Here is a 15,794-nt window from a genome sequence, read left to right on the forward strand (position 1 = left end):
TTGATATGGCATTTTTAGAAAGCAATTTGGCAATATGTATAATAGTCCTCAAAAATATTAATATTCTTTGCCCAGTAATTCCACTTCTGAAGCTCCATACAAAAACATGAACAAAGATTCATGTATCAAAATATTCATCACAGCATTACTGATCATAGTGGAAAACAGGAAACAACCTAAAGGTTCTCCAAGGCTCTGTCCTGACCCTCTTCTCTTCTCACTCTGGGGCCACCGGGAACCTTGTTTGCTCCCTTGCTTCTGGGACCACCGCGAACCTTGTTTGCTCCCAGCTCTCTCTTCTGAGCCAGAAACCACTACCAGACACAGCAAGCACAGTCTCAACCGCTTATTAAGCATCTCCTATGTGCCAGTCGTCAGACTAGATGCTTTTTTTTTTTTTTTAGGTATAATTATGAACAGTGAAATGCACAAGCCTTACATATACAGTTCAATGCATTTTGACAAATATATATATTTACATAACCAACACCCAATTATATCCTTTAAAAATCTCGTGTTAACTTGAGTTGCCATCCTTATTTTATAGTTGAGGAAAAAGGCTGGGAAGACTTAAATAATTTGACCAAGGTCACACAGCTAGTTTATGGGGAAACGAGAATTACAATCCAGATTTAACCTTTCTAGAAGGTAATGCTCTGCTTTAGATGATGGGAACTCACCATGTTCAAAACTGCACTTGGCACTTCTTCTTTGATTCAGTTAGAGCTGTTGATTCCAAACTGGCCTACCTAAAAAGGAGCTTACTGGCTCAGGTAACTGAAAAGTCCAGGCATAAGCTTCAGGCACAAGCTTCAGGCACAGCTTGATCAGGATTCACATGTCACTTGACCCGTTTCTCTACCAGCACCTCTGTACTCTGCTCCCTCTGCTTTGGGTTCAATATCAGATACACTTTCCCCTTGTGGGGGTAAGAAGGCCTCATCAGCTCCAACCATACATTCAAGTCCCACAGAAAAGAGGAAGGAGGGGAAATAGACATTTATGGTCAAGTCAGTATCTTACCTCTACATGTCCCTGGAATTCTGTTAGTCAAAATTGAAAATTCTGATGTCAGTGTTTTGTAGTAAATAATACACACTGTAATGACTTTATGATTATTTTGATAGAAAAAGAATGATGGCTGTTTAAAAAGAGGTTCTATTTGTTCTTTTACTTCTCTGAACATACGGTTTTACTTTTCAAAGACCATTTTTGGCCCTAAAATCCAGAAGGCAGTGTATAACTACAGGGAAAACATGGGAGAGAAACCAGCTCCCCAAACAACATACTGCCAAAGCTAAAAGGAAGACTTAACACAGTAAAATTTTACAATAGCTTTTTAAAAAATAAATGTGTTATAATTAGGTCAGATAGTCAACCAATAAAATAATTTCCTTGTGAATTGTAAAAACAACAAAAAGAATGTTTAGAACTGAGCAGAGGATTTTTATTGTGCATATCCCTTCCTCCTGAAAAAAAAAGTTTTTTGGTTTTTGGTTTTTGGTTTTTTTGATTAGGTGAAACTACTCCATTGAAAAGTAGTTTCCCCCCAAAACTGAAATGTTAACTCTTACTCTCTCGCATGCTTCTAGGGAATGGAAGACATCCTTTGCTGCTTCATCAAAGAAGGCAATGCTGAAATGATCCGCCAGATTGAATTTATCATCAAGCAGCTTAATTCAGGTCTGTTTAATGCAAGAATCTATTATGTATCTTTTGAATCTTTCACATATGCTAGAAAGACACATGGACTTTCTTAGAGGGGCTTGTCATGTCTTAGAATTCATTCAAGAGGCCTTAAGGGAGGTGCAGAGACCCAAGTGAACCCACAAACAAGTTCAGCCAGGTAATCAAGGCCACTTTGTCCCATGATCAATAGTCTCTCATCACACTTTTGGCTTATAGTCAACAAAAAGAGTTCAAAAGCAGTTGCAGAAACCCTTCTCTAACTGGAAGTTCTCTTTATGTGGGCCTCCCCCTCCTAATTATTTCCCCCAGACCACTAGGGCGGCTGTCCCAGGGTCCAAGGGTCAGATAATAAAAACAGATGCCAATCTTTCTGGCACCACCGTGGAAAAGGCCCTTGTCCTCCCACGTTCATTCACTCCAGAAGAATTCATGTTGCCAACCAGCAACGTGGGAGGATGTGATCCCCTTTCTTCCATAACTGTGACCACCCACATCCCATAATAAGCAGGAAAGGAAGGTAAAGGAAGCCTTGGGTGGGACCGGGTGGTGGGGACGCTCTTAGCTCTTCCTGTGGCCCCCTGATGCCTTGATCCTGACTTGTACACATGCCAGAGGCACCTGGCACTGCCAGCATCCAGGGTCAAGTTTGTCACTTACGTCTTTCTGCATGCCCTGGTCCACATCACTGAAAGTCCAAGTGCACAGATTCTGTTCCTCACACGAACGCAGGTAAAAAATGAATCTCCTGATCTCTACTCTAGTCCCAAGGCAGCAGCTTGACCAAGGCCAAGCAAAGGGAAGTGCCTGAAGCCCTTCACTGGAGGAAGCCCACAGGTGGCTCTCCCAGCTCCTGGTTCACAGCTGGGGCTGCACAGGGCAGTTCACTTGGGGAGATTTGAAAACCCCCAAGGTAGCACCCCACGCCAATTAAATCAGAATCTCTGGAGGAGCCCCAGGTACGAATAGTGTTTAAAACTCCCAGGTGACTCCAGTGTGCAGCCCTGCCTCGGGGGGACACAGAAATGGAGAGGCTGAAGGAGGGGATTAGAGGGCTCCCCATCAACAGGAGGTGGCCGGGAGAGCGGCCGGTGAGGTTAAACCGTGGCTGCCTTCAGGCTGGGGGCCCATTTCCACTTGAATGTCCTCCGCTTTGGTTTTTATGGAGCAAGTATAATTCATCCCAGATTCAGGTGGGCAAGGAACAGATTTGTATTTTCTGCAGCAACTGCATTTCTGACTTTGCACTTCCATTCTGCTAGGCGGGCACATTGAAAAAAATAATAAGAGGAAATAAAACCTAACCTTAGTCCTGGCAGAGGTTACTCCCTAACCTTCTCTGTGCAGGCCACAGTTTGGGAAGGCAGGGGAATGCTGGGAAGAGTTGTTGCCTATCTGCTCCGAGGTCGCTAGCTATGCCGAGACCTCCCTCCCAGGCCAGGCGTCCTCTGCAGCGTCAGGGTCAGGTTTGGGTTGGGAACCTTCTTCAAGGCTGACTCTGTTTCAGTCAGTCTGTCAAGACACACTCACCTCTATTCCTTATCAGTCTTCCCTCCTCCCAGGCAGCCAGAAAGCAGGGTGCCTTGTCTCTCTGGCCAAAAAATCATCTCTTCCTCTTACATAAAGCCGGCCCTTGGACCAGCATGCTGACAAATGTGAAGATGAGGGGTCAGTCTACATTTCTGTAAGGGATGTGCTTTAGCAAGAAGTTGTCCTGGACAGAGCCAAAGCCTTACAGCCTTGTGTGTTCAGGACAGACTTGGCATCTACCTGCTCAGCTCCGGAAGTTCCAGTTTAAATGGAGTGCCTACAGTAGTTCTTTTCCATTTCAAGCACAGAAGCTGTTCTGTATCCATAGGACAGCGGCAGGACTCCAGAGATGATTACCCAGGAGTCTGCTACTTTGAAGCAAAATTAGAAAGTCACTGAATATTTGGGTGGAGGACCAGATACATACACATGAATACCTTAGGATACCTGTCAACAGCCATCAAGTCAAAATGAATCTACAAGCATCGTGCTTAAACCTAGAGGAGGGAGAGCTGGAGAGTTTCCAGTCTTCATCCTCAAGGGGAAATTGATAGCCGAGCGTGAGTTATGAGTCATTTACTAGTTTAAGATAGGTGAATCTTAAGCTAGTAAATCTAGTTTTAGATTTTACAGTCTTTTTTTTTAAGTATCGACTTTCTTGTTTTATTTTAGTGAACATGAAAACATGTACATGGGTTTTCATAATTCAAGTCCATCTCAATCCTCTAGCACTCTTTTTCTAGTGGAGTTTTAAGGTCCTCAGGTACAAAAATTCCCATGTATTTTAGAACTCTAACCCCACAGGAGGGGAAGGACTGCTCTGGCGAAGCCTAAGGGGGAACTGCCGGCCTGGTGATGTGACAAGTGGAAGTGCAGGGCCAGCAGCAGCAGGGAGTTTTGTCCGTGACTCCCGCGCTCAGCAAGGGGGACGGGCAGATACCAGCCGGTCACCAAAGAGAGGACAGGGCGACCTGACTGGTCACTGGGCAGAGCAAGGAGGAGCCGGCTTCCCCGGAGGGCCCTCAGGAAAGAAGGGACGCTGGTAACGCAAGCGCCCTGTTGTTGGGCCCACAGCCCAGGGAGCAGTGTGGGAAGCAGGACTCGTGTCCCCGTCCTCCCGGAGAGGAGGAGCTGAGAGGCTCGTAAGGGACTTGAGTTCACAGGACTGCATTGTTCCGAAAGTAGGTTGAGTCTGAGCCCACAGGGGAGGGGGAGGGGGCAGTGTGGCTGGACTAGCCTGTGGCCTCATGAAATATCTGAGATTCAAAAAAAAAAAAAAAGGCGTTTCCATATTTGAAGAAGAAAGGTTTAATTTACAATTGGTAAATAGAGCAGCCTCCCCATTGTGAAAGCCACTTACCGGAGGTGGGAAGGAGCAGTGCTGTTCAGGGGCTGGGAGGGCATAGACGTTGGGTTATTAGGCTTCAGTCCAGATGCAGGTGACACAACATCCTCCAGTATGCAAAGCAGCTTCCACGACACCGGCACAGCCCACGGTAGGCGTGCGAGCCCTGCGAGTGTCCTGCTGGCTTCGGTCCAGCCAGGTCAGTGGAGTCCTTCCCTTCAGAATGAGGGCGGCGTCGAGGACAACGGGAGTCCCGGCGTTTCTACGCATTCCCTTCTAGGACATGGCTTTGGGGTTTGGTTAAGTCCACGTGCACCCGCCGCCTTCCTAAGTGTGCTGGGCGGTCCCTTCAGCGCCTTTGTTTCCTTCTGTCCTCCTATTTCCCGTTTGATTTCCTTTCCTCTTCTTTCCGGCTTTCTTTACTTTCATGTCGTCCGTTCAAGAAATGAATGATAATTAGGAAGGTGCTGAGTAGGTCAGGTGCTCTGGCCCTGGGGACTCACCGTCCAGTGCAGTGGGTGAGAAATATACCCAGACAAGTCATAGCCATTCATTCATTAGTCACATGGTACAGAGAATGGTGACTCATGGGCTGTAGATGGATTTTGACATGACAAGCTTTTTCATTATTTTTCCTTCAGACCTAAAAGGTGGTAAGTACTGTCAGAGAGTTCTAGAGAAAATGCTGAGAGGGAGGTGACTGCTCAGTGAGGGATCAGGGAAGACTTCGTGGAGGAGAAAGTAACCAGCTTCTACATAATGCCTACTGTGTACCTGGCCCTGGGCCAGGTGGTTTGGTTCTGCTTTGTTGTAAAATGCCCCCAACAACCCTAGGAAGTAGGAGGTCTGATACCCATTTTACAGATGAAGAAACAGAGGCTTATTCTTTCTCTGACTCCACTGTGCTACTAATTTATTCCTCTTTTTTAAACTCTTTTAAGATCTAGCAATGAACCACGGGAGCCTTCGGGAACTCTGCCTGCCATGATCACTACCCCAGCCTCTGTGGAAAAATCATGGGATTTAGAAATAGACTTTGTTTGAATGTCAACTCTCACTTGCTGGGAATGTGACCATAAAAAAGTCCTTTATCCTCTGTGCCTCTATTTGCTATCTACTATAAAATGGGAATAAAAGTCAACAAACTCTCACTGAGGATTAAGTGAAATAACACATATGACGCTATCTAGTACAATGCTTAGCAATAATACTAGTTTACTTTCTTTCCCCTAAGTTACTCTCAAATGATATGTTGGCTTTTAATTTTTCTCATGCTACTACTAATGTGTTCTGATAAAAATGGAGAGAGATATTTAAAACTGCTTAGGAGGATATCAAACTATGGCTGAAATGGTACCAGCAACATGACTGTTTTGCTGTAACCTAACTCTCACTAGGGTGTTAACGTGTCTCTGCAGCGGCTAAAGGATTTTGTTGACCAAGCCTCCCAACTGTGGTTGCGGTTATTCATTGATTTTTTTCTTTGTAGAAGAGCTATTGGACAGTGTTCTTGAATCTGATGATGACGAAGATGAAGATGATGAAGTAAGTTGGAGGCTCTTGACACCACATAGAAAACTCGGGCCAACTATTCTGAGTCTCTTCCTTGCCTTGGAAAGTTAGTCCAGAAACGGAGCTTTCGGTCCCTGCTGCGTTACTGCTCACAGTTCTGTGGGTCGGCTAGAGCTCAGCCGGGCGGTTTTCTGCTGGCCTCTCTTGGGGTGTCAGTGGCTCTTCTCCGCGTCTGAGCTGGCATCGCGTCCGCCACGGGCCCTCTCCACGTGGCCTCTACTCACTCAGCTGTCCATCCTGGACTGCCTTACGGGTTGGGGGCCGGGCTCCAGGGGAAAGAAGTGAAAGCTTCCAGTCCTTGTGTGCGCTCAGCAGCCTCCGAACGTCACTTACGCTGAGTTCTGCTCGGGGCGCGTGCCAAGACCGGCCCAGACGGGGGGGCGCGGCAGTTAGACGGCACCCACACGCGGCTGCAGGGCGGGAGGACTTGCGGGGGGCGTGTCTGGAGACGGTCGGCCGCACCCCGGTGGGCTTGCTGCGGCCAGCACGGAGAGGCCACACTCTGCGGCACTTGGGTGGATGGGAGGCTGAAAGATGACAGGTCTTCAGCTGAGTCTTTTGCCCTGAAGGGGCGTGAGCCTCCCCTGCCTTCCCCGTGGGTGTGAACGTTGGGCCAGGAGGCTCTCCGGGAGAATCTCCAGGGTGGGAGTCCGGGGCTTGGGTCAGAGCTGGCACAACCTACCACTTTACCCTGTCATTTGCATTCCTTTGGTGTGGGTTACCTCAGCTGTGAAAAATCTGCTTACCTGGTGTTTTAGAGCGTGAAGGTTCAGAAGGAGTGAGCCTGAGTGAGTCCTGTGAAGTGGTGTAGAGAATGGTGACTCATGGGCTGTAGACGGATTTGCACATGACAAGCTATTTCATTATTTTTCCTTCAGACCTAAAAAACCCATACATGGCTGTCCTCTCTTGTTCTCTGTGGTAATAAGTGATTTGCATTCCCTCTATTTTGTGGGGAGCATTTATTCCTGAAGTGAACGCTGGAAGGTGCGTTGTTATTTGGAGCTGTGGTCTGTCCATGTAAAAGGTGTGTAGAAGCCAAGTTTTTGTTCATTGATGGCATCAGTGGGGGAGACAGTTCATTTAAGAGCCCTCCACCAACGAGGACGGCTCCGCCAATGAGGACAGATCTGTGAGCGATTGTCCCTCTGCAGGCAGCCTCCCGCCTGCCATTTTCCTAATGGGCTGTAGGTGGCGCCAGCGGGTGCCCCTGCTCGCTGCAGTCCTGGACTTCGGCCGGGCATCCGGGCCCCTTCTCCAGGCCCCTTCCTTTACAAAGGTGGATCCAGAGGAGGGAGGAGGCCAGCCTAAGGTGACACAGAGCTGATGGCAGTAAAATCTGGTTTAGAACAGGGATCAGCAGACTTTTTCTATAAAGAGGAAGCTAGTAAATATTTAAGGCTTTGCAGGCCACACCGTCAGTTTCATCCACCCAGATCCACCCGTTGTAACACAAGGTAGCCATGGACATTACATAAATGGTTGAACGTGGCTGTGTTCCCATAAACCTTTTTTTTTTTTTTTTTATGTGTCCTGAAGTTTGAATTTCATATGATTTTTATGTGTCATTAAAAATTTTTTTCAAACATTTAAAAATGTGAAAATCCTTCTTAGTTTACTGGCCTAACGACCACAGGCCATTGTTTGCCAACTCTGGAGAGAACCCAGCTCCCTGACTCACTGGCCTTCTCAGGACTGTGAAAAGACACCGCCTGTGTGTCTCACCCTTCAGCACTGTTTTATATTATACTTTGAGTTAATATCTTAATTATTTAATTCCAATAACTTTTTGTCCATAAAAAGCTCCCCTCAAGATCTGTTTTTTCCCCCGTATCTGTTATCCCTGTGGGGTGGTTTTATTTTATTGCTATTAACCCCTTTGTTTTTGTACTGCAAGGGAAAATTGATTTGGTTCAGCTGTTAATGATGGAAATTCAACTTTTGGAAATTTCCCTGTGGAAGTTATAGTCTATGGTAAATGAAGGAATATAGACATCTTTTAATTTTCTGGACTTTTTGCTACTCTGTGCAGATTTTTATTTTAAGAAGCTAGTGTTTGAAAATATTTGTAGTGATAATTAGAATTTTCAGAAGATTTTTGAAAGGGTTTAGCTGGAAAATTACAAGGAAAGGACCTGTCATTTGGGGCCAAAACTTGACTCTCTGTGGTGAGCTCAGGTCGGCAGGTTCTGGGCTCTCCCTCTGTCATGGTCCTGACGCGCACTGTGGAGGACTAGCCAGGATGACCTGGGAAGGAGCCAGCAGGTCTCTACTTTACTCAGCTTTCCCCAAGGCCAGGTGTTAACTTTTTAAACTGGGGGCGGGGTGGGGGTGGGTATGGGTGTGGGGAGAAAGTGAAAGATGCTTAGACTACAGGAAAATCTCCAAAAATCAGTTGTGCAAGTCACACTGTTGTTGGAATGTGTCTGTCACTTCCCAAGGTGACAACTTTGAAGGAGACAGCAAAATTATTTAAACCCAAAACACAGATAACGAAGCCACTGTTTTCAGTTAGCTGCTTAGTGCCTCTAAAGGTAAAATGGCTCTAGGAGGGGCCGGAGGCCGGGGTAAATTATGGCTGCCTTGCCTTACACTGAGCTGAAATCTGTGCCCTTGCAACTTCGGCCACTGGGCCTGCTCCGCTGGAGACTCTCAAGGATCCCCAGATGCAAAATCTGATTTTTCTCTCTAATTTCTAAAAATGTAATGACTTGTCCTGATGTATTAACACTTATTTAGTTATGTCTGAATACATATACATACACGTACCAACATAAAAAGGTAACTAGAGTTAGTTTTTTTCTGACTTGTAGACTGTCTAGGATATAACGTCAAATGGAAAAAGGAAATTGCAAAGTAACACGAGCAGTGTGAGTCAATTTCAGAAAAAACAAACTTATAAACACACGTCCTGATGAATTATATACCTGCTCATATATACGTAGCAGAAAGGTGTGGAAAGTTACACCCTCTTAGTTGGCACTGGAAATTCCCTGGGTGAGGTCTGGGGATGAGGAAGTGTGGCTGAGAGGTGAAGAAAGGCCTGGATCAACAGGGCCCAGGGCTGCAGACTCACCACGTGAGGTGAGAAGTAAGAAGGGCACGCTGGATTTGGTGGACGGAGGTTGGCTGCTGAGCATTTTTGAAGACTAACGAGGCAAAAGCCAAACTGAGTAGTTGAGGAGCGGGTGGGAAGTAAGAGAATGGAGCTAATAAGTACATACAGCTCTTCCCACAGGTTTGGCTATGAGCAGGGGAAGAGAGTTGGATGGTGGCTAAACAGGGCATTTTTGTTCTGTTTTCATTTGGGAGATACCTAAGCATGTTAAAATGCTGTTTGGGAAGGATCCAGTTGAGAGGGAAAGGTTGAACATTCAAAGCAGGAGGAGAGAGAGAGGATGGCGTCAGAAGGACAGGTGTTTTCATTATTTTCTAAATTGCTTCTTATACTCTTCTTGGACCATTTAAAGCTCCAGAGGAAAAAAATACTATCATTAGATAAGCTTGGACAGTACCTAGGAGAGAATGGACAAATGACAACAACAATTTAAGGGTTCCAACGCATCTCACCTAGTGCTTTGAAGAAATGTGTTATTATCTAATACAGTTTATTTTTATATGAAACATAGATAATATGTTCCCAAAGGGTCGAAGGTGAATCACAAGGAGTCCTGATTCCAGTATTCTCACCACAAATGGCTCACGTTTTCTTACAGTTTGAGGCGAGTTCCTTGTGTCTAGCTCATAAGTGGCTTTGTAAGTGGAGATGAAAGGCCTTTCTGTGCTATTCCAGAAGATTGATTTTTAAGACAAATATTCTCCCCTCTTAACAAAACAGGTTTAAAGGCTGGGTTAGATCAGCCATGGACATTTACTTACTGGTTGCCATGAAAGTGACAATCATGTGCTCAGCAGTTCCCTTCTCTATAGACTTCTGAAATCTAAGAGCCATTCACTTGCTTATTCAACAAATATTTGAGGACCTTAAAATAACATTATTCTAGGAAATAATGGGGCAGGGATCCAAAAGAAATTTAAAAGAGTATCTATGGTTTAAAATGCCTCTAAGAGTTTAAAATCTAGATAGGTGAGGTAATAAAGACCCTGATAATAGCGTGTGTGGCATCACCACGTGCCAGGCACTGTTCTAGGCACCTTACACGTACTATTTACCCGTTTATTCCTCACAAGAACCCGGTGACAGGTGCTGTTATTGTTCCATTTCACAGACAGGGAAACAGAGAAAATATGTCACTTGCCGAGTTCACACAGCTGATAATTAAGTGATGCAGCCAAGAATCAAACCCAGGTGGTCTGACTTGTCCGCACTGTTAACCACTACGTGATTTTGTCTCTTACGAGACATATATAAACAGTTAGCAAATAATAGAAAATAAATATGCGCTCATAGGTCCGTGAATGTGATAGAAACAAGAAGTGCTGCAGAAATTCGGAGTACTCAGAGAAAACTGGAAAGTGGCTGTTTTTTTTGTTTGTTTGTTTTTTTAATGTTATATTTATTTATTTATTTATTTTTCACACACTGTATTTTATTTTTACAAGAGATAAATAGACTGACACCAAGCATTGTACATGGATGACCACAACAAAAGCAACAATGATTGCGATTACCAAACATGAAACACACTCATACTATGTCATAATATTGACTTTCAGTCCAGTGATCCTCCACTGTGACAACTCCTTTACTTTGCAGTGAAAATTGATTTGTATATTCTTTGCCTCTGAGTCCTTGTGGGATTTTTTTTTTTTTTATTCAAACAGAAAGTCACAAAAATTATACTCATCCTCATCAGTTCACTCAGTCCCATGTAATTTTTTTTTTTTCATCTTGATCTTTTGTTAGCACTTTTATGAGTTCATCAGTTTTTCATTAGAGTTCTGAAAATGCTTATTCATTCAGTTCAGCAGTATAGTCAGTTACCAGAAACCTGTACTTGTCAGAGTCTTTTCCATGAATTTCTTGAAGATGAAAGCCTTTTATAGGAACATATTTGCAAAAGCATCAGAGTACACCCAGAACTGTCTGTAAATGACAAAAGACTTAAAAATGACCACGGTTAAAGATTTGATGAAAGTTCATAATAATGCAGTTGACAAGACAATTAGTTATTTCTGAGATATACATTTTAAAATAATAACTAGGATTATGACTTATAACATTATACCAGAACATATAAGATTTTTAGAAATTTCATGTAATGTCTGAAACATTTATATTAACATATTTCCATACAAATAACCCAATGAAAGTTTAGTATTAGTTGCTTTGTTTGTTTGTTTTTTTATATTGCAGGTTCTTATTAGTCATCAATTTTATACACATCAGTGTATACATGTCAATCCCAATCGCCCAATTCAGCACACCACCATCCCCACCCCACTGCAGTTTTCCCCCCTTGGTGTCCATATGTCTGTTCTCTACATCTGTGTCTCAACTTCTGCCCTGCAAACCGGCTCATCTGTACCATTTTTCTAGGTTCCACATACATGCGTTAATATACGATATTTGTTTTTCTCTTTCTGACTTACTTCACTCTGTATGACAGTCTCTAGATCCATCCACGTCTCAACAAATGACTCAATTTCGTTGCTTTTTATGGCTGAGTAATATTCCATTGTATATATGTACCACAACTTCTTTATCCATTCGTCTGTTGGTGGGCATGTAGGTTGCTTCCATGACCTGGCTATTGTAAATAGTGCTGCAATGAACATTGGGGTGCATGTGTCTTTTTGAATTACGGTTTTCTCTGGGTATATGCCCAGTAGTGGGATTGCTGAGTCATATGGTAATTCTATTTTTAGTTTTTTAAGGAACCTCCATATTGTTCTCCATAGTGGCTGTATCAATTTACATTCCCACCAACAGTGCAAGAGGATTCCCTTTTCTCCACACCCTCTCCAGCATTTGTTGTTTGTAGATGTGCTGATGATGCCCATTCTAACTGGTGTGAGGTGATACCTCATTGTAGTTTTGATTTGCATTTCTCTAATAATTAGTGATGTTGAGCATCTTTTCATGTCCTTCGTGGCCGTCTGTATGTCTTCTTTGGAGAAATGTCTATTTAGGTCTTCTGCCCATTTTTGGATTGGGGTGTTTGTTTCTTTAATATTGAGCTGAATGAGCTGTTTATATATTTTAGAGATTAATCCTTTGTCAGTTGATTCGTTTGCAAATATTTTCCCCCATTCTGAGGGTTGTCTTTTCGTCTTGTTTATGGTTTCCTTTGCTGTGCAAAAGCTTTGAAGTTTCATTAGGTCCCACTTGTTTATTTTTGTTTTTATTTCCATTACTGTAGGAGGTGGATCAAAAAAGATCTTGCTGTGATTTATGTCAAAGAGTGTTCTTCCTATGTTTTCCTCTAAGAGTTTTATAGTGTCCAGTCTTACATTTAGGTCTCTAATCCATTTTGAGTTTATTTTTGTGTATGGTGTTAGGGAGTGTTCTAATTTCATTCTTTTACATGTAGCTGTCCAGTTTTCCCAGCACCACTTATTGAAGAGACTGTCTTTTCTCCATTGTATATCTTTGCCTCCTTTGTCATAGATTAGTTGACCATAGGTGCGTGGGTTTATCTCTGGGCTTTCTATCTTGTTCCATTGATCTATGTTTCTGTTTCTGTGCCAGTACCATATTGTCTTGATTACTGTAGCTTTGTAGTATAGTCTGAAGTCAGGGAGTCTGATTCCTCCAGCTCCGTTTTTTTCCCTCAAGACTGCTTTGGCTATTCGGGGTCTTTTGTGTCTCCATACAAATTTTAAGATGATTTGTTCTAGCTCCGTAAAAAATGCCATTGGTAATTTGATAGGGATTGCATTGAATCTGTAGATTGCTTTGGGTAGTATAGTCATTTTCACAATGTTGATTCTTCCAATCCAAGAACATGGTATATCTCTCCATCTGTTGGTATCATCTTTAATTTCTTTCATCAGTGTCTTATAGTTTTCTGCATACAGGTCTTTTGTCTCCCTAGGTAGGTTTATTCCTAGGTATTTTATTCTTTTTGTTGCAATGGTAAATGGGAGTGTTTCCATAATTTCTCTTTCAGATTTTTCATCATTAGTGTATAGGAATGCAAGAGATTTCTGTGCATTAATTTTGTATCCTGCAACTTTACCATATTCATTAATTAGCTCTAGCAGTTTTCTGGTGGCAGTTTTAGGATTCTCTATGTATAGTATCATGTCATCTGCAAACAGTGACAGTTTTACTTCTTCGTTTCCAATTTGTATTCCTTTTATTTCTTTTTCTTCTCTGATTGCCGTGGCTAGGACTTCCAGAACTATGTTGAATAATAGTGGTGAGAGTGGACATCCTTGTCTCGTTCCTGATCTTAGAGGAAATGCTTTCAGTTTTTCACCATTGAGAATGATGTTTGCTGTGGGTTTGTCATATATGGCCTTTATTATGTTGAGGTAGGTTCCCTCTATGCCCACTTTCTGGAGAGTTTTTATCATAAATGGATGTTGAATTTTGTCAAAAGCTTTTTCTGCATCTGTTGAGATGATCATATGGTTTTTCTTCTTCAATTTGTTAATATGGTGTATCACATTGATTGATTTGCGTATATTGAAGAATCCTTGCACCCCTGGGATAAATCCCACTTGATCGTGGTGTATGATCCTTTTAATGTGTTGTTGGATTCTGTTTGCTAGTATTTTGTTGAGGATTTTTGCATCTATATTCATCAGTGATACTGGTCTGTAATTTTCTTTTTTTGTCGTGTCTTTGTCTAGTTTTGGTATCAGGGTGATGGTGGCCTCATAGAATGAGTTTGGGAGTGTTCCTTCCTCTGCAGTTTTTTGGAAGAGTTTGAGAAGGATAGGTGTTAGCTCTTCTCTACATGTTTGATAGAATTCATCTGTGAAGCCATCTGGTCCTGGACTTTTGTTTGTTGGAAGATTTTTAATCATAGTTTCAATTTCATTACTTGTGACTTGTCTGTTCATATTTTCTGTTTCTTCCTGGTTCAGTCTTGGAAGGTTATACCTTTCTAAGAATTTGTCCATTTCTTCCAGGTTGTCCATTTTATTGGCATAGAGTTGCTTGTAGTAGTCTCTTAGGATGCTTTGTATTTCTGCAGTGTCTGTTGTAACTTCTCCTTTTTCATTTCTGATTTTATTGATTTGAGTCCTCTCCCTCTTTTTCTTGATGAGTCTGGCTAATGGCTTATCAATTTTGTTTATCTTCTCAAAGAACCAGCTTTTAGTTTTATTGATCTTTGCTATTGTTTTCTTTGTTTCTATTTCATTTATTTCTGCTCCGATCTTTATGATTTCTTTCCTTCTGCTAACTTTGGGTTTTGTTTGTTCTTCTTTCTCTAGTTTCTTTAGGTGTAAGGTTAGATTATTTACTTGAGATTTTTCTTGTTTCTTGAGGTAGGCTTGTATAGCTATAAACTTCCCTCTTAGAACTGCTTTTGCTGCATCCCATAGGTTTTGGGTCGTCGTGTTTTCATTGTCATTTGCCTCTAGGTATTTTTTGATTTCCTCTTTGATTTCTTCAGTGATCTCTTGGTTATTTAGTAACGTATTGTTTAGCCTCCATGTGTTTGTGTTTTTTACGGTTTTTTTCCCTGTAATTCATTTCTAATCTCATAGCGTTGTGGTCAGAAAAGATGCTTGATATAATTTCAATTTTCTTAAATTTACTGAGGCTTGATTTGTGACCCAAGATGTGATCTATCCTGGAGAATGTTCCGTGCGCACTTGAGAAGAAAGTGTAATCTGCTGTTTTTGGATGGAATGTCCTATAAATATCAATTAAATCTATCTGGTCTATTGTGTCATTTAAAGCTTCTGTTTCCTTATTTATTTTCATTTTGGATGATCTGTCCATTGGTGTAAGTGAGGTGTTAAAGTCCCCCACTATTATTGTGTTACTGTCAATTTCCTCTTTTATAGCTGTTAGCAGTTGCCTTATGTATTGAGGTGCTCCTATGTTGGGTGCGTATATATTTGTAATTGTTATATCTTCTTCTTGGATTGATCCCTTGATCATTATGTAGTGTCCTTCCTTGTCTCTTGTAACATTCTTTATTTTAAAGTCTATTTTATCTGATATGAGTATAGCTACTCCAGCTTTCTTTTGATTTCCATTTGCATGGAATATCTTTTTCCATCCCCTCACTTTCAGTCTGTATGTGTCCCTAGGTCTAAAGTGGGTCTCTTGTAGACAGCATATAGATGGGTCTTGTTTTTGTATCCATTCAGCAAGCCTGTGTCTTTTGGTTGGAGCATTTAATCCATTCACGTTTAAGGTAATTATCGATATGTATGTTCCTATGACCATTTTCTTAATTGTTTTGGGTTTGTTTTTGTAGGTCCTTTTCTTCTCTTGTGTTTCCCACTTAGAGAAGTTCCTTTAGCATTTGTTGTAGAGCTGGTTTGGTGGTGCTGAATTCTCTTAGCTTTTGCTTATCTGTAAAGCTTTTTATTTCTCCATCAAATCTTGGTTGTAGGTTCTTCCCTTTCATCACTTTTAGTATATCATGCCACTCCCTTCTGGCTTGTAGAGTTTCTGCTGAGAAATCAGCTGTTAAGCTTATGGGAGTTCCCTTGTATGTTATTTGTCGTTTTTCCCTTGCTGCTTTCAATAATTTTTCTTTGCCTTTAATTTTTGCCAATTTGATTACTA

The 15,794-nt window shown here is 42.2% G+C and overlaps 1 protein-coding gene across 10 annotated transcripts in view; it reads left to right on the forward strand.

The window, feature by feature from the left end:
• The window catches only part of ARMC9 (armadillo repeat containing 9), a 156,181-nt gene that overhangs the window by 74,510 nt on the left and 65,877 nt on the right, over positions 1–15,794 (forward strand). For all 10 annotated transcript variants that reach the window (XM_059928919.1, XM_059928926.1, XM_059928928.1 and 7 more), the window contains exons 19-20: positions 1,593–1,683; positions 6,051–6,106. In XM_059928919.1, the coding sequence (XP_059784902.1) occupies positions 1,593–1,683; positions 6,051–6,106 (147 nt within the window). The remainder of the gene's footprint in view (positions 1–1,592; positions 1,684–6,050; positions 6,107–15,794) is intronic.

The sequence above is a fragment of the Balaenoptera ricei genome, chromosome 7 (genome assembly GCF_028023285.1).
Source record: "Balaenoptera ricei isolate mBalRic1 chromosome 7, mBalRic1.hap2, whole genome shotgun sequence".
Taxonomy (NCBI): Eukaryota; Metazoa; Chordata; class Mammalia; order Artiodactyla; family Balaenopteridae; genus Balaenoptera; species Balaenoptera ricei.